Genomic DNA, 23568 nt, shown 5'->3' on the forward strand with positions numbered 1-23568 from the left:
CGACGATAATATCCATGACATCGCCCATTGTGCCCCATAGCCGATCGCCGCCCCCTCTAAAGACCCCCGAGAATCCTTTCACATGATATAGCTCCCGTGAGAGCATAACTATCGACACTGCCCGCCATGGGCCGCTACGACTTCCGCCCACTTCGCGTCCGCCAAACCGCAAAGGCCCTCTTCGACGCAAAGCGAAACCCAGAGCTGCCACAATGGTACGATGTAATTGGAAATATTCCCCCAAGCGAGACACTCGCGAGGCCAGTGCTACGAGTACCCAAGATGCGCAAGGCACGCAAGGCCAGCAAACTATTCAAACCACTGCCCATCGCATATCCCGAGGACAAGCTGCGCTCAGAATTCTTCGGTGACCACCCATGGGAACTGGCACGGCCGAGGCTGGTAGTAGAGGACAGCGGAAACGACTCGAAGAATTACGATTGGAGTAAGATTGTGCAGCCGGGCAAGCAATTAGATGGTGAAAGGTGCGTAGAGCCGATTACTGCTTCCCATGTGGCCATACTAACATAACGAAGCGTTGTCCAGCGCCAAATGTGGCTAATGAAGAACGCCTCCCTCTCCAAAGCCTCTGCCTACGACGTTGCCCGCCGCGAATTCTACAAACACCGTCACCTCTCCGAAATCCGTTCACGTATCGCAAAAGAAGAAGCCCTGCACGTCGGTGCCTACTTTGGCAAGGGACCACTGGAGATTGGTATGGAGCTCGAGGACCGCCAGTGGGAGAACTGGAAGGCCTGGGCTACCAAGCAGATTGAAGATGAGCAGGCTATGCGTGCACAGATGTTTAGTGGACAGCAGGATGATGGTGCTGGTACAGATATGAGCAGCAACGAGTATGACCAGGCTATCGAGGAGTTGCAACCGGTTGCGCCAAACAACCCTCAAGGACAAAGACCGTTGGGCGGTGTCGCGGCTCACGCATAGGCTTGCATGTATTGATAGTGTAATGTTCTTATGTACATGTATGGCTATGGTTGACTTGAGCAACCAGCCAAAGACGTTATGGATCTCTTGAACTTTGCAAATCGAAACATCAGCCAAGGCATAGAGACTGTGGTGTATTAGGAAGATGTGGTTGAGTCTCGTATATGATGGCATTTCCAACTAGACATCAGCAACCGTATACTGAACATCCGCTGATTCAAAAGCTACTATCTCGATCTTCTTATTTGCGCAGCAAATTCATGAGGTAAGATACAAATAGTCACAAAGATTGAGCTGGCGAAATTCACATGCTCGAGAGGATATTGGAACCATGACTCAGGCACATCCATTCAGATGCTAGCTAACTGTCACCAAAAGTCTCAGCATAAAGATATCGCGAGTAAGTAGCTGCTACTACTCGCTACATGGGTGTATAAGTCTCCAATCGGAAGCGTACAAGGGAGACCACTAAAATCTGACCGGGACGATAATAGTGTTGAGCCTCACTCACTGGCCTAACCCTATTTGCTTTCCGTTAAACAGGAGCACCGCCGAGGTTATCTTTTGATGCTCAAACTCCCCAAGGAAAACTGACTAACGTTATGCAAACAAGACCAGAATAGATAAACAAGGGATATCACATTCATTACCCAATCTCGCTCCATCATTATTTACAGAAACAACCCCATCGGGCAAAAGCACGATCTTAGATCTTACCCAGGCCAGCCCCCTTCTTAACAACACCCTCCACCTTATTCAGCGGCGTAAGCTTATACTTGTACGGCGCTTGCGTAAAATTTCCAACCTGAGTGATATTCACGCCGGCCTTGCCGAAATCGTTCTTCGCTCCCAGATTCGCAAAGCCGTCAATTTCAAAGTCGCCGTCGGGGCTGGTATTCGGGCTGTCGTCTGGGATAACAAGGCCGTACGTGCTAAGTGCCTCGCGTGTGTTTCCTTTGAATACGTTTCCTTCGACGAGAACTTGGTTGTCACTTCGGGAGTGGATGGCTTGGTAGAGGAAGTCGACGAAGAGGTTGTTGTAGACGTGTTGGTGGCCGAAGCGGCCGGCGGGGCCTCGTGTTCCTTCGTGGCGCCAGTAGTTGTGGTGGTAGGTGACGTGGAGGTGGCCTTGGTCGATGTCTCGGAGGGCGTCGCTGTTGCCTACCAATGAGCTCTTCCAGTGGTCGTGGAAATAGTTCCAGGATACGGTGATCCAGTCTGATGCACGGATGATGTCGACTTGGCCGTCGAATGCATCAGGGCCTAGCGCGGGGAAGTTGCCGGTAGTGAATTCGTTGTGATCGATCCAGATACGTGTGCTGTTGCGGATTGTCATGGCGTCGTCGGCAGTGGCTGTGAAGCCAAAGTTGCGGATGATCACATTGGTCTTGTTGTAAATGTTGAGGCCATGACTTGTGATCTGAGCACCCTTTCCGAGGCCAATGAGGGACTTGTTGGACTGGACTTGAACTCGCGAGGTGAGGTTGAAGTTGCCCTTGGCGTAAACTACAAGAGGCTCCGTGCTAGTTACTGCCTTGACGAAGTCGGCCAAAGTCTCTACAGTGACGCTTTTGCCTTCCTTGGTTTGACCACCAGTTGTTGGGCCGATTGGATTATCTTTGGCGAACCCGACCAGGCTAAAATCGGAGCCTGTAGGTGCTGCGGTTGCAGATAGAGCGAAAGAAAGGAGGGAAAGGGCCGACAGCTTCATCTTGACTTGCAGTAGACACTAGTAGAATACGCGAACTATCACGAACCACCTGGCGGCAAACAGCAGGCGACACTGTCTCCATTTTATCTACTGCCATGATCGACCTCTAGAGCTCCAAAAGGTACACTGCAGTGTCGTACACCGTATGAACGACCAATTCTTCCGGAAAAGTGGCCCCTGGCGCATCGAGAAGCAGGTCCAGAAACCCGTATAGCACATCTCTATACCAAAGCTGTTATATGGCTGCTACTATTTAACTTGGCGAATCTCGGCTGGGTGTGTCGTCCTTGGCGAAACTAAACGGCGATGCCAGATACCGTAAGTGTGGCTTGTCATGTTGGAGTTGAGTGGTGGAAGTATACGACCCCAGGTTTTGCGGTGGCTGATACGGCTAGATGGTGAGCTCGGACTCCGGGGAAATTGGGACAAATGCGCTTGGCATGTGGCTTGCATTACCACTTGGACCATTTTCTCGAATCATGTATCTCCTCTAGAGGTTTTCTGCATGCACCGAGGCTTTGATTCTGCAGTGGCAAACTGGTGGTACGGTGAGATGGCAAGCTCAGGCTACGGGAAAGTCGGAGAAACCAATTTGGCAGGTGGGCTTGTACATATCGCTGTCTTTTTATTTTACTTACGTCATGTATCTGTTTGAGAGAGTTTCTGCGTGCGTTTTCTATCAAGATTTTATAGCGGCGCAACGGCGCTGTGACTCCATGTCCTACAATCTTATCGTCATTTATCCTCTCAGCCACGAAATTGCTGTTTCGCGTTACACTTAGCCGACACCACTAAGTAGTGTTTGAACTGCACGTTCTCCAATGTCATTTTATTTACCCATATTTAGAAATTTGGTGACTGAAATAGTTTTTGATGCGCCTGGATTTTTTGATGTCAACTGCATTTTGAAAGCGGTTTTCAGAAACACTAACAGTCAAGTTGTGGCTACACTACCCGAACGTGTCCGTACGTTAACATGAAACCATCGGCCAAGTGCCATGATAGTATCTGCCATTTATTATCATAAAGTGATCAGCGAGTTGTGTTGGTGTTCAAAAACACGATTGCCCACTACCTGGCAGCGTCAGCATGTGTAACGGCAGCCCATCATCCAAAAACTGTTGAAACACGAAAATCTTCCTGAGATGTCGATAAGGTCCATCCCGGGCCGGCTAGCAGCGAAGTCGGCTGCGGTAATTACAACGTCAATGAAGGTGGGGGCCTGGATAGGTATATACCATCATCGGTAAGGGCTACTCAAACTACTCTTTGTTGCAGCTCTAGTCGCATACCGATATTGAGTCGAAGGGCCTGGAATGCATTCCAATTGGCTCCAAGAATGTTTACTCCTGTCTGTCTAATCTATGCAGAAATGTTAGGAATCTCCTTCTCGGGTTAGTGTTGCCACCACGTGACGAACTCTAAACCTCCCTCATCACATAGTACAATGGTAGGTCACATAAGGCTAGGGGCTCTTTAGCTATGTTTTGAATATGCGGATCAATGCGAACATATCACTCCATCCCAAGCCTAACCCTATCATTTTCAATTTGTTGACGCTTGCCTCAAGCAATGTTCCTCGTGACAATCGCTACCATACACGTGCAAGTATCCAATCATGTTGCGCAAAAAGACACGCAACCAACGCACGTTCAATATCTCCCTCCACCAATGTCGACGCGACAAAGTCCCTCAAACATTCCAGGCGCAAAAAGAGCAAAAAGATAGCAAAAAAGATGATGACAAGAGTGGGACTCGAACCCACGCAGATTTCTCTACATGAACACTTCCTCGCAGAGGGGGAAAGCTTTCGCTTGAGTCATGCGCCTTAACCGCTCGGCCATCTTGTCTGATCGATGAAGGAAGAGAATAATTTTATGATTATATATCAAATAAAATTCGATGCACAGGTGGAGTTGTAGCGAAAAGTACCCCACATCCAAGGCGGCCTCGCCATATCGCTATCCACCCTTGCAGCGTAGCCGCATTCGGCAGCCCTCTTGTATCGCCCCACCCGAAACAACCGGAATGCCCTAGACTCGATGGCGATGCCTAATCATACCATTATTCTTGATCCCAATCAATACTCCAGTATCTTTCAAGGCCTGCGCAACCAGACAAGAGCCTCAACTCACTAAAAAATCCATCCAATGTTGCAAGCGCACGCAAGTCAGCCGTGTTCGTAGATCCATCTATAGGCATTTTCCTTCCGCGAGCCATGTTGTAGGAACCGAAAGTTGATTGCAAGACGAGAATTGTAGACAGTACAGTGTAAAATCAAAAGTGCAACAGATGCACAAATGAAGGAGGAAAGAAAGGACAACGGGGAGGGAGAAATGAGACGGATGCCACGGGCGAGGGCAACAGGAGAGATTGGAGAAAGAGGTCCCTAGTATGCGGCCACCTTGCCGCCAGACTTGCTCAGCGGCGTGGCATACATGTTTCTATATTCCGAGTTTGGTTACCAAAACTGGAAGTTTAGTATAGCTTGACAGACAAAAATCCCCCAAACAGATACACCCTGAAACGGCCAACCGTCTCAGTATACTAAATCCATTTGTCCTATGGCCGCATGTGCCATAGTAGTTCTGGATAGATGGATCGTATCATCGAGCTTTATCCAGAGAGACAGCCAAGACGGCTTTGACGTGGCGAAGTACAAGTAAGTCACCCTATTTTCACAATTGACTGAGAACTTAGCAATTCATGAAAATAGGATTGGGAGCTGAAACAAGATGGTTGTTACAACATGGCATTCCATTGTATTCTTATAACAAAGCAGCACCAAAAGATATATATCTTCACCATATCCACACATCAAGTCCCCAAAAATATCCACAAAAAGCCATTAGATTCCATGGCAAAAGAAAATGTACAAAAAAAGACTTCTCGACAAATACATTATTCCTTTAGTTCTCCCGAGCACACCGATCCACAGTAAGCTGGTCACACTTGAAAATCAGCAGAGCGTACAAATTTACGCGCCGTTGCCGTTGTAAGCAATGAGGTTGGGGCTATCATCTCCATCTCTGATGTTAGTAATAGCGTCCTTGGTAGCAAGCTCCTGGATGCGCTTGCACAGGGCAGTAGGAGAGCGGGGGCCCTCGAGCGCAATAAGGTAGGCAGCGAGACCAGCAATGTGGGGGCAAGCCATTGAAGTTCCGCTGATGGTGTTGGTAGCGGTGGAGCTGCCGATCCAGGCGCTCTGGATCTTCTCTCCGGGGGCGAAGATGTCGACGAGCTTGCCGAAGTTGGAGAAGGAGGCCATGAGGTCGCGCTCGTTTGTGGCGCCGACGGTGCAGGCTTGTGGTGCGGAGGCGGGGGAGGAGTTGGATGCGTCTTCGCCTTCGTTTCCGGCGGCAGCGGCGACGAAAGCACCAGCTTCAACAGCGGATTGGATGGCGTCGTTGGTGGTTTGGGAGAAGGGGCCGCCGAGGGACATGGAGAGGACGGTGCGGTTGATGTGGCCCTTCTCGGTGGCGTCGTCAACGGCCCATTGAATGCCCCTAAGGACACCAGAGTTGCTACCAGAGCCGTCTGCGCCGAGGACCTTGACACCGATGATGTTGGCCTTCTTAGCTACACCGAACTTGGTGCCGGCGGCGGTTCCAGAGCAGTGGGTGCCGTGGCCTTGGTCGTCTTCGCCGTCAGATCCGGCGATGAAGCTCTTTCCGAGAGTGGCACGGCCGCCAAAGTCGGTGTGCTCGGTGTTGACACCAGTGTCGATGACATAGATGAAAGTGTCCTCGCCAGCAGAGCTGTCGAAAATGTAATCCTTAGTGCCAGGCTCACGGTGGGAGATGCGTCCCAGGCCATAGGGGGAGCCTTTCTGGGTAGTAAGAGTACCGTTGGTTTGGCGCGCTTTCAAGCTGCCAACCGGGACGGAAGCATACATCTTGTAGTCAGGCTCGACAGACTTGATGGCTCCCATGCTCTCGAGGATATCTAGGATAGTATCGTCGGCATCAAAAGTGAAACCCTTGACACCTCCAACAGAGTAGGTTTCCTTGGACTCGATACCAGCAGCCTCCAGGACAGTGGAGAGGACAGCCTCGAGGACTTCATTCTCTTCAATACGGGCAACCCACGAGCCGGGAATGGTGTGCTCGTTGCGGGTACGGATAATCTTGCTGGCCTGCGCAAGGAATGCGGGCAGGAGAGCTCCAAGAGCAAGAACAGTCTTGAATGAATGCATCTTTGCAAGTAGTAGAAGTATTTGCGACTAGCGGAAGTACGACAAGAGAGCGAGAATTGCAAAGAATCGAATCGAGAAATGAGCGAATGGATGGACTAGCCAGAGGAAGAAGTAGAAGGGACTTGAGTGAGGTGGTGAGGTGGTGAGGTATTTGTCAAGTTGAAGCAGACGAGCATTTATAAATCATGTCTCCTGTACACAGGGAGGTGAGGCTGGCCGCGGGATCGACGTGATCATCCGATGGTACAATCTGCTACAGACTTGATTGGCATCGTCGAGATGGATAGAGTGGAGTTCTCATTAGCCACAAGGCTGGAGTGATTAGGTCACTACAGGTCGCATTGCGGCAGCGAGATGGAACGGGAGGCTGTCCGCGTTTCATCGTTCGTTTAGGCAGGAGGATTCCTCTGCGGCAGAGCTCGTCTACTCTTGCCATTGGCCTCGCGACTAATGAGGACTAGGTGTGCCGAGCATAAAATTCGCAACGGCTGGCTGTGAGTATACCAACAGCTATAGCTACTATGAGGTATAATAGGCGGCCAGTGGAGTTGGTTTCATTTCTGAAGAGCCAGCTTGGCAAAGGGAGATCATTCCCCTATTTCGCAGGAGCCAAGACATTCCCGACAAAAGTGGACCGGGCCAGAGTAGAGAAAGAGGACGTTTTCTAGATGTACGTAACAGATTGGACAAGCCGTTGAGGGACTCAAATGAAGCATCTGCAGTGGCAAGGCTTAAGGGCGTGGCGGCGGTTGTGCCGCCCTTTGGTACGCTGTCGCTGTGACGGTGGATCCGACAAGTGGCGAATCAACGCCTCAGACAGCGTCGCGCCCACAACGTCCCCTATGCCGTTCAATCTTGGGCGATTCTAGACACCGGCGAATGAAACACATACGGAGGATTTCACAAGTCTCGATCCAATCGGGCGGGGCCGCTTCTGCATGCGATGGGTAGACGTACCTCTCTTGGCAGGCGGAGCCTCCGAAGTTCCTCAGCTATGTGTTACCTAAGCTAGGGGCTACCCAATCTCCAACACAAATTGTTTTGTTTTTTCTAATAAGGAAATCTATCTGGGCCGACAAGAAGCAACTTTGGTGACGCAACCTCCCTTTTCGGGGTCTGAGAAACTTATGCATCAACAAGCCCAACGCCACAAACTTGAAGGAACTACGGCAGTGCCTCGTCCAACGTCACAGCAAACTGTGCCTCCTTCATTCCATAAAGCGCTTTACCATCCCGTATCCAGTTGAAAAGACAGGCTCCACACGGCGACAACGCCCCGAAAGGATTGATCTCGACGAGTTGAACAGTGCCGTCCGGCTTTAGCGCCACATCAAAACTGAACCCGTGCTTCAGTAACATATCAACCACATGCTCCGTTAGCTTCTCCTTCATGTACGTAACGATATCTTGGAGAACTGCATTCGCTCCCGCCTCGACCTTTGCTACCATCTCTTCCAGGGTGACACCCCTTGGCACCGCCAACACCAAGGTCCATCTGTACTGGCTAATGGCGCTGATTCTGAAGTCGTCCGGTCTGGGAGCGGCCATGGGGTGATTTGTTGTTCTTGCCTGGGCTGCGGCAGGTGGTGAAACAAAGACCCTAAACTCCCTCCCAGGATCCATTCCTCCATCCCATCTGTTGAGCACGAGTTTGATCTTCATCTCCCGATCCTCCTTCACTGCGTCCACCTTCTCACGTTGAAGGCAAGTATACGCGCGCATGGACGTACAGAGCTTCGTCATAACATCTTGCACCGTCAATGATGGCAATCCACCTTCCATGGGACTGTCTTTTGGCGACATATGATCCAGCCTGATGAACCATTTCCGCTCGCCATCCAGAAGTGAAACAAGTTCTTGGCCTGCTTTTGTGGATTTCAAAGTCTCGAGCATTTCCTCAAGTACACCCTTGCGGATGCGGCCAGTGGTTATCCATGCACTGTAGCATCTCATCATATCTTCGTAAAGAAATCCAGGGATGACGACCTCGTGGTATTCGCCCCCCTGTAGACCTTGGGATTTGGCTATTAGCCTGTGCCATAGCGTATAGCTATATGATGTCCACGGTGGGTCGCAGTGTGCAAAGAACGGCGGATTTTCGGGAACGACGGGTAGGATATCTGAAACACAGTGGTGGGCGGCTCCGAAGCGTCGGGTGCTGGAGGATGAATCGGAAGAGTCGTTGATGCCTTTCGCAGCGGCATTTTCGGCCGCAACGTCGGCTGCAACGAGGGAATAAGGGATTTTGACAATCCGCATTGTGATAGTGTAGCAATAGTGATGGTAGTGCTGTGTCTCTGTTGTTGTCTTCGGGGGTAAGTAAAAGTGAGGAACGGCAGTAGAGGTAATACCAACACGAAAGGCCAATTGTACCTGCCATTTGGACCGCAACTGCTTTGTACAAACAATAATTCATGTGAGTGTCAGGCCATAGCTAGACAGCCGTGTTATTCGTTCCTGCCGCTCTTCCGACAACACCATCCACTTGATAGTAACTCTAGAGTCTGACTGGGAGTGCCAATTATCTTTTTTCCTAACCCTCAATGCTCAATGCTCATAAAGTAGAAACGGAAGCATGCGGATCATGACAGTTGCGTAGATATATCACGTACTATTGTATGATCAGCGTGACGCAGATTGTATGAATTTGTGTTATCAATTGATCTGAGGTAAGAGCACATCATATGATGATTACCTAGGTTTGTCGAATCGCAACTGCATGGCGAATGTTTCTACCATGTTCACTTTACACCCCTTGCCACCATCAGCTTGATGATTGACCCTTTACAAGGCAGCAGTGTGTTGTGGGTTCAGCGAGCGTTGTCAGCTCAAACGCCGTCATACATTATGCAGTATAGCACAATAGGTCTCAGGCAAGCCGTTAATCAGCCAGCAGCCTCTCGGTATATTCCAATGGTGTTGTTTCCTCCCGCCAGTGCAAACATCTCGCTCTTTGTAGGAACCTTGGGTAACCACTTCGCACTCCAAAGAGGCTTGTCGCCGTGCGAGTGAGTTGCGACGCACGTCTTAGTCTCAAACCGCCATACCTTTGCTTTTGAGTCGTGAGATCTAGAGACGAGGTTAACAATTGCATTTGCGAATCCATAGTCGCATCTTACCCTGACAGCAAATACTCGCCGGTGTCGCTCCAGTCGAGACTGAGTACCCAGCCACCATGGCCTGTGAGGTTCGCTACCTGCTCACCCGAAGAGACATTATAAATTGCGATGATTCTGGCATCGCCTCCTGCTGCTAGGAGCTTTGAAGTTGGGGAGAAGGCCACACTGCGAATTGGGTGTACGAGACCTGCTAGAGAGTGCGCAAGACGCCCAGTGTCGTTATTGAAAACGTATATCGAGCCATTCTCATGTCCCGAGGCTGTGAAGCTGCCGTCGCGGCTCTTTTTACTTGTTAGTAACGACTCAAGCAGTATAAGAAAGACAGCCAAAGCATACCAAGTCTACGCACAAACCAAAGCTGCCTTTGGTCTCATACTCGCGTATGCGGGGCATACCCTCGTCCTTGTTCAAGCTCCAGACATTTATCTTGCCGTTGATACTACTGCTAGCAAGGTACTGCCCATCTGCGCTCATTGCAATCGCCCATACCTCACCCGGTTTGTTCTGATCTGTGACACAAGTCAGCACCCGTCCCGGCGACATGAACGATCCAATTGCAGTGGCAAAGAAAGCGCAAGGCGTACCCACCAACAATCTCTCCATCCTCACTCCACACTCCGTCTTCACTCTGGCTCCATATTTTGACCTTGCCCTCGAAACCAGCACTCGCAGCCCGTCGTGCCTTCTCTTCGCGCGCAGTCACCAGGTGGTGTATGCCGAGCGGGTGTGCCTTGTCAAGTGTTTGTATAACTGGAAAGTCGGGTTTTGTGGTGTCGTAAACATTGATGCTGCTCGCACCAGAAGCTGAGAGTAACTGTGTACTGGTCGGCGCTACAGCGAAGATGTCGCTCGCTTTGGGATGGGCCGACTCGACCGTATGGAGGGTAAGGTATTGTTTCGACTACAAGCTGTCAGGACAAGATCCAGATGGAAATATGTATTGCGCACCATTTCGAAGGCGTGGTAGCTCTACCGCTCCCATGCACAAACAATTAGCGAAACATGGACAAGGCGATGCAAGGGTTGGCAAATTTCCAGGTCAATGAGGTCAGTAACTACACGAAAACGCGATGTCACAGGTCCCGCCCATCATCCCACTTGGAGCGCCCCACCAAACACCGAAGACCCCCTAGCTTCACCGCCAATCAACACCCCGCATTGTCCCAGCTCACGATAGGCATGCCATTGACACTTTCCTGGCTATCGCAAAGCCTACTGACTGATTCGAGAAGTTGTATTGCACGAGTAACTCGTTCTCCGCTACCAAGATTCAGCACCGCATACCTCCGAACCACCTGCAAACCCGTTTCCTCGCGCACCTTCACCCACCGCGCCTTCACGATGGCTCCCACCGACACTGCCCCCGTCTCTAAAGACGCCCTCTCAGCGAACCAGCCCATTGTAATCAGTGGCCCGTCCGGCGCTGGAAAATCCACCATCCTCTCGCGTCTCTTCGAAGAGTTTCCTGGAAAGTTTGGCTTCAGCATATCCCACACCACGCGCGCACCCCGGGGAACCGAGCAGAATGGCAAGGAGTACTACTTCGTGACCAAGGAAGAGTTCCTCGACCTAATTGAAAAGAAGGGATTTGTAGAGCATGCGCAGTTTGGAGGCAACTACTACGGAACGAGCATCAAGGCTGTCAACGATATTGCAGAGAAGGGTCAGATTTGCATTCTGGACATCGAGATGGAGGTGCGCAACAACATGACCAACTTCAAGCACAGGCACAACTAACAGGTCTCTAGGGTGTCAAGCAAGTCGCAAACCATCCCACATTTCCCCGTCCGCGATTTCTATTTCTCCAGCCACCGTCTATGGAGGTCCTGGAGCAGCGACTGAGGAGTCGGGCCACTGACAAGGAAGAGGCCATTGTAAAGAGATTAAATCAGGCAAAGGTTGAGTTGGATTTTGCACACAGCGAAGAAGCGCCACATGACAAGATTGTCATCAACGAGGACTTGGACAAGGCCTACAAAGAGGTCCGGGACTTCATTGTCGGTGCTGACGCATGAGCTCTGTATAGCAAACACTCAATACAGATACCAACAGTTTTAGCCGATGCATGATACCACTCCGGCAACTATGGACACAAACTTTTCATGAGCAAACTTTGCTTTTATTCAAGAAAAAAAAGAAGCTATTTAAGCCGCAAGGTTCTTCAGATACCGTCGTAGAAAATTCAGCAAAGGCCGTCCTACCACTTTGGGATTCAGACAGCCTCAGAGCTTGACTCTATTTCTAATGTTTCTCATCATGTGAACCTTGTCTGGCTGGATGAATCCGGCTTGTTCGACCAAGCACGGTATAGCCCGTCACCTCCAAAGGTGAAAGGACGGCTATCCTCAGATCCGAAAAATGTTTGAGGTGAACGTTCCTCGCCTCGAGAATAAGCCCCATTGAGTTACCCTCCAGCCGACTTTGTTTTACCAAAGCGCAGGAAAGGCAATCGCATTACCATAAACTCGACGAGAAGACCCTCCATACCTTGGCACTCTCCATCGTCTCCCAACTCCTCGATTCTCTGTTGCGACCCTCGGCATGCAAGCAAGGTAACCAACGGACTCATGTCATCATCCAGGTGCCAGCCCCTCCACTCGCAGCGTCGGGCGAGCTAGTGGAATTCGAGTAAAAGCGATGAAGAGAAGCGGAGAAGTGCCGTAGTCGGTGATGGAAGCCGCAGCTTCTATGGCGGTTCGTTGCTAAAAGTGCGATCGCGAAGATCGATGTCCGGGGACTTTCTCCCAAAGCATTCGAGGGAAGAGACGCCGCAAGTGCGCTCTGTGCGTGTGCTTCGTTGCGATTCTTCGAGCGAGGAACGTTGGGAAGAGAAAGTTGGCATGGTGCGTCGAGTTTTTAGGTGGAATCGGGGAATCGTAACGCCGGGCGCTAGGCACACTAGGCAGAAGGCGGACTGGTGCCTTGCAAGGGTGCCTGGGAAGCTTTGGTACAGCCGCTCTTTCTTTACTGGGGCGCGTTGGTGGTCAAGAACATAAGATTCGGTTGCGCTGCAGTTCCAATCACTTCCTTCAGCTTCCAAGTATCCCGTCGCGCCTCAACCTTTGTCTGTCGAGCGCGTCCGAATATCTCCATCACTCCACCGCCGCGAGACCCACTATTGCAGCTTGCGCAAAGCTCCACAACAAGACATCACGACATCTTGACGTGCGCAACAAACCACACATAGCCACAAGACATGGCGCTTTTCGGTCAAGCCGCGGCGCCTGCTGCGACCAGCTCCACAACGGGAGACACAAGCAAAGATGTCGAGGTGCCAGCCGGCCAAGTACCCAGCGACAGCATATCCGACCTCCAGTTCTCGCCAACCAACGACTTTCTCGCGGTAGGAAGCTGGGACAAGAAGGTCTACATCTACGAAGTCAACGGCAACGGCGCAATGGGAAAGTGGATGTTTGAGTGCCAGGGCCATGTTCTTGGTGTGGGTTGGTCAAAGGTGCGTCTACGAAAGCAACGCCATGGTATGGAACAGGGTGCTAACATGATGTAGGATGGCACACGCATAGCAGCCGGCGACTCAACAGGCATGCTCAATATTGTTGACTTCCGTACTGCCCCGGCCAGCGGTACTGTCCCCGCCCAGCAAGCAAAAGCTCACGAGAACGCCATCAAGTGCGTACGCTGGTTCCAGACTGGCGGTAAGGACTATGTTGCGACTGGCTCATGGGATAAGACGGTCAAGTTTTGGGATCTACAGGGCGCCGAACCCGTCGGCACTCTGCAATGTCAGGAGCGTGTCTACAGCATGGACGTCAAAGATCAATTGCTCGTCATTGCGACAGCAGAGCGCCACATCCACATGGTCAACTTGACTAACCCCACGACCATTTACAAAACTATCACTAGTCCACTCAAGTGGCAGACAAGAGTGGTTAGCTGTTTCACAGATGCCACCGGCTTCGCTGTTGGCTCCATTGAGGGCCGTTGCGCCATCCAATACGTCGAGGACAAGGATACCAGGTAAGCACTTTATACTCTCCAAACTCTATGGATCAGAGAGCCCATCTAACACCCTTGCAGCCTCAACTTTTCTTTCAAGTGCCACCGCCAACCCGACCCCAACGCTCGTGAAACCGCAAAGGTCTTTTCTGTAAACGCCATTTCCTTCCACCCACAACACGGCACTTTCTCCACCGCCGGTTCCGATGGCACCTTCCATTTCTGGGACAAGGACGCAAAGCACCGCCTCAAGGGCTACCCTGAAGTCGGTGGCAGCATCGTCGCAACGAGCTTCAGCAAAGACGGAAACATTTTCGCATACGCAGTCAGCTATGACTGGAGCAAGGGCTACGGAGGAAACAATCAGCAGTACCCCATCAAGATCAAGCTTCACCCTATTCTCGGAGATGAATGCAAACCACGTCCAGGAAGCAAGAAGAGGTAATCTCTAGATATCTAGGGGTCATCCTCTCTCCCTCTTAGTTTCACTTGCTTCGTATCTCCCCGGGGTCTTTGCGATTTCTAGCGCTGACATAATTCCCCTTTCTGAAGAATGAACGTTGACATGTATTATGGCGAGAGCAACGGTAGTAGTAGTGGTGGTGGTGGTGGGAATGGAAGTGCACCAAGTGACAGTCTTGGGCGGAGGAGGCAATAGTAGGGGATTCTGATCTTCCATTATATGTCTCTCTCTTCGTTCATGTTGACTCTCTACATGCTTTTAGAGATCTTGGTAGTTTGGGTCCTTTAGTAGTGTTTTTTTTTTTGGTTTTCTTCAGGCATTAGCGCTCTTCACTTTTTTTTTCTGGAAATGTGAAAAATATCATTGGCTTAACGAATATGGTTTACTTCCACTCTCCTTACACCCCCATCCCTGACTCTACCATGGAATGTTCAACCACTTGTGAAATGTCTAGAAAAAAAATTACTACTTTACATGGGAACTCGTATAACTTATTTTTTTTCTCTATCTCTATTTGCTACATATTGTATCAAATCAATCATATGAGAACAAAATGGCAGACCCCCCCCTTCCCCCAACCTGCCCGAACCGGTTATCCCAAGCAAAAAAATAAATAAACGACGACTTGGCAATATCCACATGAAAAAAGTCTATACAAAGACCTAGGAGTTTTGTATAGAGAGCAGGATTTTGTGAAGAAAAGGTGGGAAGGGACGTCTTTTCATCCACGAGCAAACACGAGAAAAAAGAGAATTGGGAGATCGATTGTTTATTCAATGACGTTTTTTTTGAAAATGGCCATGTGATTCATGTCTCTGTCTTGGAACGCGCCCAATCGCTAAACGCAAAGTTGACCGTGGGATGGTCAAGTAATAGTCCCGAGCAAACAAAAATCTGCCCATGGTTTCTCAAACTTCAAGCACAACGCCGTGAGGCTCTTAAATTGTACTGCATACTTCATACGTAACCGTTACGGTATCTAGTTTCCTCCCCCCCCCAAAAAAAACGCCGTGACCCCATCTGTAGCACACACCCAAAAACACCTCGCTCATCATGACCGAATAATAATAAAATGTTATAAATGCACTTCGGCCGCCTCAAATCACAAACTTCATACCATCTATGTGCTAGCAACACCAGCGTTGTTCTCAGCACCCGGTGGCGCATCAACCTTTTGCTTCTTTGCGTCTGGTCCCTCCACAGAAGCCGTTTGACCGTTTACACCCACATTGCTAACGTCCTGTAATGCTGCCCTCTCCCTCTTGATGCCATTCCCGTTAGCAAATGTGGGGGGCTTGTAAGCACCACGGTTCGCACTAGGACTCATGGCGTAGTTGGGCGCACCGGGCATGCCGATTCGTCGGTTGCTGTCAAGATGCGGGTTCACTATGTTTGGACGGTTGAAAGAGCCGGTTGATGAGGCACCAGGTCGTTGGGGTGGAGGTTGAGGGGCGGGGGGAGCGCCGACGGCTTCACGTTTGATGGGTACACTGCGTGCGTGGTCGATGCCGGGAGTTCGTTTCTCCTTTGGAATAGGAGATTCTGCGTTAGGGTTAAATTGTGGGAGATTGTTTAGTGTGGTTGTTTCGGATGATTGGAGGAGCTCAGCAGCGCGGGAGGTAACGAATCCGACAGTTGGTCGTTGGTTTGAGGCCGTTGCGTTCGTTGCTGGCGTTGTTGTGGGTTGGGCCTGAGGTCCTTGGCGTTGTTGGTTAGGCGGCTGTTGTGCTTGTGAAGGGTTGGGTCGTGGGGGCTGGTTATTGGGAGCTTGTTGGTTTTGTTGTCCAACAGGCCTTGATGCAGCTCCATTTTCTGCAGCTGGTGGAGGCATACGTCCGTTATTTTGCACTGGGCGTGGTTGCTGCTGAATTGGTGTCTGAGGTTGTCGACCGTTTTGTATTTGCGGTAAAGGCCTTCCTGGCCCTTGGTTGGATGGATTCTGTTGCTGTTGCACTACTGGTTGACCGCGACCTGCTTGTATCGGCCTACCATTGGGCTGTCGAGGAGGCCCTGTATTTCTGACCGGAGATGTTCGTCCAGACGATGTCGCTTTTAATTTCGCTGACTCGGCTGTGCGTGGTGCTGTGGTTTCGGAAGCAGAGAGACCTTCTGAGAAGGAGAACTCATCTCCATGCCCCTCAGAAACATCAACTCCATCAAATAAATTCTCGTCGGTTTCGTCATCAAAGTCGGCTCCAAAAGACTCATTATTCAATTGATCGGTACGTGTTCGAAGAAGCTGGTCAGGCCTGGCGGGTGTTATTAGGGCTTCTTGTTTGACTATGGCTTGTGGCTCGGGTTGAGGTAGTCGCGGTGCAAAGTCGACATGGCGATAAAGGTTTTCCTCTTGAAACTTAATGGGCTTGACTTTCATGGCCTGGACTTTTTTGAGGTATTCCTTATCGTACAGACAGTTGCCGAGAACGTTGCCAAATGTGCGTAAAGAGCGCTTCAGGCCATCTGTTGCGGCCTCTTTCTTTGCCTTTTCGAACGATGCGGCTTTGCCTTTGCCATTCTCGATTGATCCGTAGCCAACATCCTGGGACCATGTCAGCATGAACCGGGAGACTGTGAGCAGTTATACAGACCTCATGGTATGTGCCATCCTTGAGCGTAATCCTCACGACTATTGAGAGCCCGAGGCTCACCTTGCCATTCTGGTGCTCGTCGACCTGTCCTCATTAGCCTGTGTTTTGCCACTGGGCATGGTGAGCCGTACATAGTCAATCTGCACCTGTCCTAGAGAGCTTGACCAGCCATTGAATCCAAAGACCTCGTTCGCAAGCGCTATAGCTTTGTTCCCCTCCAAGTACGCCACTCTGCCACCACCATTACCGGGTCGTTGCGATATATATTCGGGGCCAAGTTGCTTGTTTAGTTTGCTTTGCAGTGTGGCAATCTCTGATGCTGTAAAGTTGTTGTTGACGCGCTCTTCGAATGGGTTCTTGACGTTGCCGCCACTGTACTGGTCGCCTGGCCTGCAGTTGTATTAATTCCCGTTTACTAAATGCACACTGAGGCAAGAACAATCGTGCAGATTCAACATCTACTTACGCGGGCATTTTTGGAGTTGTCAAGGTGTGGCAATCATCAGTCGCCGCTCTGGTGAGGTTGAAGCCTAGCGGTTAAGGATGACGCGCCGCACCGTGAACTTGGAGGAGGAAGGAACGCGATCGCGCTAGTCCCGCGCTCACGTGCCGACAAGGCAACATCCCCCGTGGATTACTGCACTAACAATTTCTAACTCAATCGAGATAGTGCATTTGTGTAGCAACGAAGATGCCTAGTCTCGTCACCGAACAACTTCTTCGAATTATGTTGTTCAATGCAACAGTCCAATTCGCATCGTGTTCCTGTTATCCGCTTGATAGATCCCTAGAACTTGAAGAATAATTGATCTTGAAAATAAAGTAGCGCCTTGGATCAAGCCAACTCACGGATGAAGCCAGTCACTACCAGGAGTTACTGGAATCGGATATCGTTGTGTCGGTTCCAAAACGTGGGGTGTCAGCACTGCTCGACTCGTTCCATTGTAGCGGAATCGTGATAGACATACCTCGATTTTTCTACTCGTATCCGTGACGCCGTGGCCCTGCATTGCCTTGAGCGTCAATGCATGCAATAGGAGGCTTGTTTGAGCACGGGAACTCTTCCCGCAGAGATACATAGCTACAAATCTCATTATTTTCTAGCCGCTATCGAGGTGTTCACATCGAACACGTAAACCGCTATATCTAACGCTAATCTTCTATTGCTGCAACGTCTTATTGAATGCATCAAGTCGCTTTGTTTCTTCCTGCTGCCTCTAGTAGCTCAGAGACTGTCGTAATTCTATAGCCTCTTCTCTTTAGCTCTGGGAGCACTTTTCTCAACATCACAACCGTCCATTCTCGCCGATCGTGACATATGATGATACTTCCAGGCCGCACCATGCTCAGGATATGCCGTGCGTTCACACTCGGGTAAGCAATCTGCGGATCATGGGGATAAACACTACCCAGAACCATCTGATAACCCATTTCTTTAATCTGTCTGCGCATCCTTGTGCTGAAGAAGCCTGATCCAGGTCGAAAATATCGTGGTGGATGTGGCAGATTGACAGCATCATAGGTCCCGTTGATAAATCCTTCTACTTGTCGAACTTCTGACTCGAGAACTGCTGGCGTCAAGGAGCGAGATGGCTCGTCATGCATGGCATGATTTCCCAATTCCATCCCTGCTTTTGCTGCGTGTTGGAGGATGGTCTCTCGTCCACCAACTTGGCCCCCGATGACGAACAATGTTGCTTTTGCTTCATTCTCTCCCAATACTTTGAGAATGTCCAAAGTAAATTCTGAAGGGGCATCATCGATCGTCAGGGCAACGACTTTATCCATATCTTCCCCATTTCGTTGCAGAGTAGAAGCAGGCACGTGCCATAACACATCTGGCCACTTTTGTTGAAAATAGCGGATCAGAAGATTTGGGGGCTTGTAAATGACATAGAATGGCAATATAAATGTAATTACCACGCATATAGCGGTAATCATTGTGTACATGCGTCGCCGGCGTGCTGCGCGGGTGTAGGGGAGGCGGAAGATGCGCAAGGGGAATCGGGGCATGATATGCCGTTTCGCGGTTGAATTTCCGGATGGAGACAGGACATAATTGACAATATCAATGAGAAACCTCCTGTGTGGGTTCACAGGCGAAAGCCGACATGGCTAGGGATGTTGGGATTGAGTGTGAGAGTTGGTTGCGGATAGGGTGGTTGAGGGGGCAGTTGCAAGGGTACCGGATGGGGATTAGCGCCGGCACGTGCAACCGTGCATCGCGGAATTCAGTTGGAAAACTTTCTGTCGTTACCTCCAGCATCCTTCTACCTCTATTCGCAACGCGACAACTGCACTTCAACGAGTGTCTTCACATCGATATCCATGTTTACATCGATTATACTCTCACAGATTGAGAGCACAGTTAGTAGACAAGTCTGCTGTCCATCGCAGTCTCATTCGCATACGTGGACGAGGTAAATTTGAGTTATGCTGTCCAGTCCCTCAAACGCGCCCGCTCCAATCAAACTCTTTCCCCTTCACTGATGAACGCACGGCGACCTCATCTCGATCGCAGCCGTACCACGTACATGCAGATTCAGGAACCAATTTGTCACGCTTGGTCGAACAGTACCACCTTCGATATAAGCCCTCTAAGAATGTTCCAAGAACGACGTCGTGGACGTTTAATTGACCTGGCTGCCTTGTCTTAAATGGCTACTCAGGTCTCATTGCGTCCATACATAATTGTGACTGAGGATATAGTTCTGTTGACTGGGTCAGACATGTCCTATGGATTGGCTTGAAGACATATTGCATTGCCAAGATGTGGCTTCTGTGATAACTATTGTGGGGAACCAATTGTAGCAATTAGTCGCACTATGAACAGTGCCTGAGGGTGTGCCCGTAATGTGATAGTGATGATGCTGATACTGCGACCATCAAGTCCATGCACCCGTGTCATAATACGGGGTTTCCGAACCACGGTCCCGTTATCATGCACCATGCGAAGCATCGGGTCAGCGGGTGAGCGGGAGAGCTCGGATGTTGCGTGATATCCTCAGACGGCGCATCTTTTGCTAGAATTGCATAGTGACTTCATCATGTGCGTCTCGGTGCAAATTCCAACCTGGATGGGTAGATCCAGGACCCTTCATGCACGAATTCCACCCTGCGTGTCCCGATCGGTTAATCAGTGCAAGGAATCTGAGACTTGAAAATTATGACAACTGAAATCTGTCTCGAAATTTTTCATCTCGTTCTGCGACATGGGGTCTTTTTTGTTCTCTGAAACCTTGCCAATCTAGGTATTTGCTTTGGCCATGTGCTGTACAAAAACGAGGCGCAAAATATTGCCTTGGATGTGTCACCGATGGTTGATCCGCAAATGCAAGTTGACCGATTAAACCGCATGATTCGATATTTAACGGCACAGAGCAAGGCCCCGTCCATCCACATTTAGGAAGAGAAACGGGACGATTGTTGGTGTTTCATCGGGTGCGTGTTGCCGCAATGCCCTATAGTAGCATTGGGGACTTGCCATCAGGCCCGTCAAGGCGATGGTAAATAAGCGCTCGGAGAAGAACCGTCTGGGCCTAATCCAAGTAGTAGCTTGAGCGCTGACCGCCTTGCCCAACGTCGAACGATGGCGCTGCCAAAACATGGGCGACGCGTATACAACAACACGGGGTAAAGTTTGTCCTACACCAGGTCGGGTGATTACGGTATCGGATTCTCGAGGAGACAAAATAGCATTTTACTTTGGCAAGAATATAGTTTATGGATGACAAGTGCGGCAAAGTTTCACAAACATTTGGTCCGGGACCAAAGTGCTTGTTTCTGATCGGTGGGAACGGCGTAGGGTACTAACAGGGTAAGCGGCTGCTTTCAAAGTGCCAGGAGGCAACCAAGAACCAGGAGGGTTTCGACATGAAAAGGGCCGATATACACGAAGACGAACGGGGTGAGACCTTGATGGGACGAGCATGAACCTTGTCACAGTAGTTCCGCACACTTGGGTAAGGTTTGCGGGATGTGACACCGCAGCTCGGGTAAGCTTACAGCTAAACAATGTTCATTCGTATGCGCCGGCTTCCGATTCACAGGGTTAGCTTCGGTAACCCACCACCAGCATCTCCGGCACCACCTCACAATGTAATTGGTGTTATTTATGATTGAGATAAGGTTTAGCTACGATCGGCACATGTATGTCATGCATGGCAACTAGGGCTGTGGCCCTCTCGGTTGCCCACTGGAATACTGGCTTAGCTTTGCGAGCTTGCCATGCCGCCCAGATCTACCGATGAGTATATCTCCTGACAAATGCTTCAGCTAAAGGGCGGCTTGTTAGGTTTCCTGATGAGGATGTGGGGGCGGCTTCTGCTGGTTGCCTAAGTAAGCTAACAGGCTTTGGCGAGCAGTGGTGCAACAATGAAACGCTCTCGCTTGTACGCTTGGGTTCATGGGAGTGCAGCATCGGGCTTCGAGTACCAAGAGTGAGATCGAAGACAAAGACCACCGTGTCGGTAGGTGCGCATGAAGCAGAACATAGAAAGGGTGCTTGTCTTATATGCATATCCTACATGTGTATACGTGTATGTGTGTTGTTACAGAGTCGTGAATACATTAAGTGTTACAAGTAGGACTCTCATAGAGCCCCTTGTCGACGTTGCGGTTGTCAGGCAACTGTGGACGCTTGGCCGATTCCGACATTTAGGCGGGTGGGGATCTAGGCTTCCTCGTGCCAATATTATATCCCCAGCTCCTCAGGGTTTTTACGACCTTGGGTAGTACGGCGGCAGTCAGTGGCACGCGGAAGAAGATTAGAGACTTGTGAACAAGGTAAGCTAGACCAAGTTGGGTCCAGATTGCTGCAATTCTTGTCAGCCACGGCCATATGTTCACAATGGAAGGAGGGGTTCTGCATACAAGCGTTTGCGCCACCATTGTGTCCAGCAGCCCTTCCAGCTTCCACATAACCGTCTCTGTCAGTGGCTTCTGCAACGCCTTCATCTACACCTGCTTCGGCTGGCTTTCTACCCGCGTTGGGAAAAGCTAGGCGCACCACGCTCCAGAGCGCATCCTTCAGCACATGCTCATAGTGGCCAATTCTATCGGTTCCAAGCAGGCGCACTGCTAAGAAGCAGAGGGGGAAGTCGAGGAGGGACAGGCCCAAGTATACGGCAAGCGCGGTCCAGCCATACTCGCGAGAAAGCTTCTTGAGCCGCTGTGATACAGAAGGAGCTGGCTCTGGGCTACCTAAGTGGGGTGTGGGGTTGTGCGACTGGGCGTTGGGCCTGTCACTCTTGAAGCGAAGGGAGCGGAAGCGGCGGGCGAGGGCGGGGCGCTGGTAGCGGAAAAGGGAGAGGGCGCTTCGCTCGATGGTCTCATTGACGGAGCGCAGGGGGGCCGTGGGTGAGGTGGAGGTGAAAAAGTTGCGCAGGAAGGATGATGCTGGCTGTACTGTGCGGCTTCTGGCAGTGAGGCGGAACAGCAGCTGGTCAGGCTTGATGCGTGCGACGCGTGGCTTCATTGCATGAGTGGCTCAGGAGGGTATAGGTGAGTGAAACGCTACTCACGTGGGCGTCAGTCGTTTCAGACTCGGATACGGCGTGTGGTGTTCCAGAAGTTCATGCCAAACCCGACGTCGATGCAGCGTCACTGGAGCCTGGGATTTTGGGCCGGGGTAGGCCGCCGGAACAATGGTTTTGCCAGGTCCGACAAGTGTTCCGCTGCCGAGCGCCCCATTCCGCTCGGGGAGACCGCAAGAGAGTGGATTGACCCATCCGGACCACGAGATGGTGCGTGGATTATTAATAATATCATGTTGCATGTGCATGTGCATCTGCCCGAGGAAGACAACGTAGTGCCGGCCCGCGATCGACCGCTGAGGGTCCGATACGGAGCCGCACGACGCTGAGCCGCGCGACTATCAAAGACATCGTGGCAGCGGATGACGGCCCTGTCGGATGCATGCCCTCGTCTCGAAGGCCAGTCAGGGCAGGACAGGGAAGGACAGGGCACGCAAGACCTTCCTTGGGTGGCGGCATTCCAAAAGTGCAGCGAGTTTGATGGCCGGACGAAGGACAATGGACAGATACTCGACTTCGGTGACGCGGCCATGCTCGGCGCTTCGACCCCGAGTTGCGGAGGTGGGCAGGCGTGTGATGAGATGGTGTCTGAAGTGCAAGCCGGAAGGCGACGAGACAGCAGATCGAGGTTCCCTGGTGGCGTGAGGCATAGGTGGCGGCGGAAGCGAAGTCAAAGGCCCAGGAACGTTTCGACTGTGGTTGCCAAATCGGACCCCAATCTCTCTCCATCAACACACATGGTCTCCAGGGAACCATGGTGGCGGCGCATTGCCGTTGGCACCATGATCCAAGAGAAGACCAGGTTACTGCCGTCTTGTGCAGCTTCGCGCAGAGCTGGTTGACAGAAGCGTCAGCGTGCATTAGCCGGTGGATGGACAAGATGTTCGTCTGGAACTCTGGAAGCGTGTTTCCCTCCCAAACAGCTGTTGCAGGCCTCGTCGGAATAGGCCTAGCTCCATGCTCTCGTTGCAGACGGAACGTGGGCGCACACACACACACACACACACACACACACACACACACACACACACACACACACACACACACACACACACA

General features: G+C 50.9%; 12 protein-coding genes across 12 annotated transcripts; 4 read left to right on the forward strand and 8 right to left on the reverse strand.

Annotated features, from left to right (window-relative positions):
- Nucleotides 1–126: 126 nt before the first annotated feature.
- COCVIDRAFT_93934 (hypothetical protein) lies at nt 127–945 on the forward strand (the record flags this gene model as incomplete). The annotated part of the gene is made up of 2 exons (XM_014703222.1): nt 127–485; nt 537–945. 2 exons carry the CDS (start codon nt 127–129, stop codon nt 943–945), a joined length of 768 nt encoding a protein of 255 aa, XP_014558708.1.
- Nucleotides 946–1651: 706 nt separating this feature from the next.
- COCVIDRAFT_14269 (polysaccharide lyase family 1 protein) lies at nt 1652–2656 on the reverse strand (the record flags this gene model as incomplete). The annotated part of the gene is made up of 1 exon (XM_014703132.1): nt 1652–2656. The coding sequence occupies one exon, from the start codon at nt 2654–2656 to the stop codon at nt 1652–1654; it is 1005 nt and encodes a 334-aa protein (XP_014558618.1).
- Nucleotides 2657–5633: 2977 nt separating this feature from the next.
- On the reverse strand, nt 5634–6851 carry COCVIDRAFT_93959 (hypothetical protein; the record flags this gene model as incomplete). Its single annotated transcript, XM_014703223.1, has 1 exon — nt 5634–6851. The coding sequence occupies one exon, from the start codon at nt 6849–6851 to the stop codon at nt 5634–5636; it is 1218 nt and encodes a 405-aa protein (XP_014558709.1).
- Nucleotides 6852–8015: 1164 nt separating this feature from the next.
- On the reverse strand, nt 8016–9113 carry COCVIDRAFT_93778 (hypothetical protein; the record flags this gene model as incomplete). Its single annotated transcript, XM_014703224.1, has 2 exons — nt 8016–8187; nt 8335–9113. Coding segments are annotated over 2 exons (951 nt in total), but the record flags the coding sequence as incomplete, so codon positions are not given.
- Nucleotides 9114–9736: 623 nt separating this feature from the next.
- On the reverse strand, nt 9737–11151 carry COCVIDRAFT_24898 (hypothetical protein; the record flags this gene model as incomplete). Its single annotated transcript, XM_014703167.1, has 5 exons — nt 9737–9920; nt 9971–10251; nt 10307–10479; nt 10559–10871; nt 11143–11151. The coding sequence occupies 5 exons, from the start codon at nt 11149–11151 to the stop codon at nt 9737–9739; spliced, it is 960 nt and encodes a 319-aa protein (XP_014558653.1).
- Nucleotides 11152–11311: 160 nt separating this feature from the next.
- COCVIDRAFT_93985 (hypothetical protein) lies at nt 11312–11985 on the forward strand (the record flags this gene model as incomplete). Its single annotated transcript, XM_014703225.1, has 2 exons — nt 11312–11665; nt 11719–11985. The coding sequence occupies 2 exons, from the start codon at nt 11312–11314 to the stop codon at nt 11983–11985; spliced, it is 621 nt and encodes a 206-aa protein (XP_014558711.1).
- Nucleotides 11986–13166: 1181 nt separating this feature from the next.
- COCVIDRAFT_24900 (hypothetical protein) lies at nt 13167–14372 on the forward strand (the record flags this gene model as incomplete). Its single annotated transcript, XM_014703168.1, has 3 exons — nt 13167–13424; nt 13479–13948; nt 14009–14372. The coding sequence occupies 3 exons, from the start codon at nt 13167–13169 to the stop codon at nt 14370–14372; spliced, it is 1092 nt and encodes a 363-aa protein (XP_014558654.1).
- Nucleotides 14373–15510: 1138 nt separating this feature from the next.
- Nucleotides 15511–17367, reverse strand: COCVIDRAFT_93711 (hypothetical protein; the record flags this gene model as incomplete). Its single annotated transcript, XM_014703226.1, has 4 exons — nt 15511–16143; nt 16414–16929; nt 16979–17062; nt 17110–17367. Coding segments are annotated over 4 exons (1491 nt in total), but the record flags the coding sequence as incomplete, so codon positions are not given.
- Nucleotides 17368–18166: 799 nt separating this feature from the next.
- On the reverse strand, nt 18167–18991 carry COCVIDRAFT_14276 (carbohydrate esterase family 4 protein; the record flags this gene model as incomplete). Its single annotated transcript, XM_014703133.1, has 1 exon — nt 18167–18991. The coding sequence occupies one exon, from the start codon at nt 18989–18991 to the stop codon at nt 18167–18169; it is 825 nt and encodes a 274-aa protein (XP_014558619.1).
- A 98-nt stretch (nt 18992–19089) lies between these two features.
- COCVIDRAFT_36008 (hypothetical protein) lies at nt 19090–19616 on the forward strand (the record flags this gene model as incomplete). The annotated part of the gene is made up of 2 exons (XM_014703227.1): nt 19090–19114; nt 19342–19616. 2 exons carry the CDS (start codon nt 19090–19092, stop codon nt 19614–19616), a joined length of 300 nt encoding a protein of 99 aa, XP_014558713.1.
- Nucleotides 19617–21634: 2018 nt separating this feature from the next.
- On the reverse strand, nt 21635–22454 carry COCVIDRAFT_24902 (hypothetical protein; the record flags this gene model as incomplete). The annotated part of the gene is made up of 2 exons (XM_014703169.1): nt 21635–21792; nt 21851–22454. 2 exons carry the CDS (start codon nt 22452–22454, stop codon nt 21635–21637), a joined length of 762 nt encoding a protein of 253 aa, XP_014558655.1.
- Nucleotides 22455–22743: 289 nt separating this feature from the next.
- COCVIDRAFT_93915 (hypothetical protein) lies at nt 22744–22971 on the reverse strand (the record flags this gene model as incomplete). Its single annotated transcript, XM_014703228.1, has 1 exon — nt 22744–22971. One exon carries the CDS (start codon nt 22969–22971, stop codon nt 22744–22746), a length of 228 nt encoding a protein of 75 aa, XP_014558714.1.
- Between the last annotated feature and the right edge of the window lie 597 nt (nt 22972–23568).

This window comes from Bipolaris victoriae (assembly GCF_000527765.1).
Source record: "Bipolaris victoriae FI3 unplaced genomic scaffold scaffold_24, whole genome shotgun sequence".
Taxonomy (NCBI): Eukaryota; Fungi; Ascomycota; class Dothideomycetes; order Pleosporales; family Pleosporaceae; genus Bipolaris; species Bipolaris victoriae.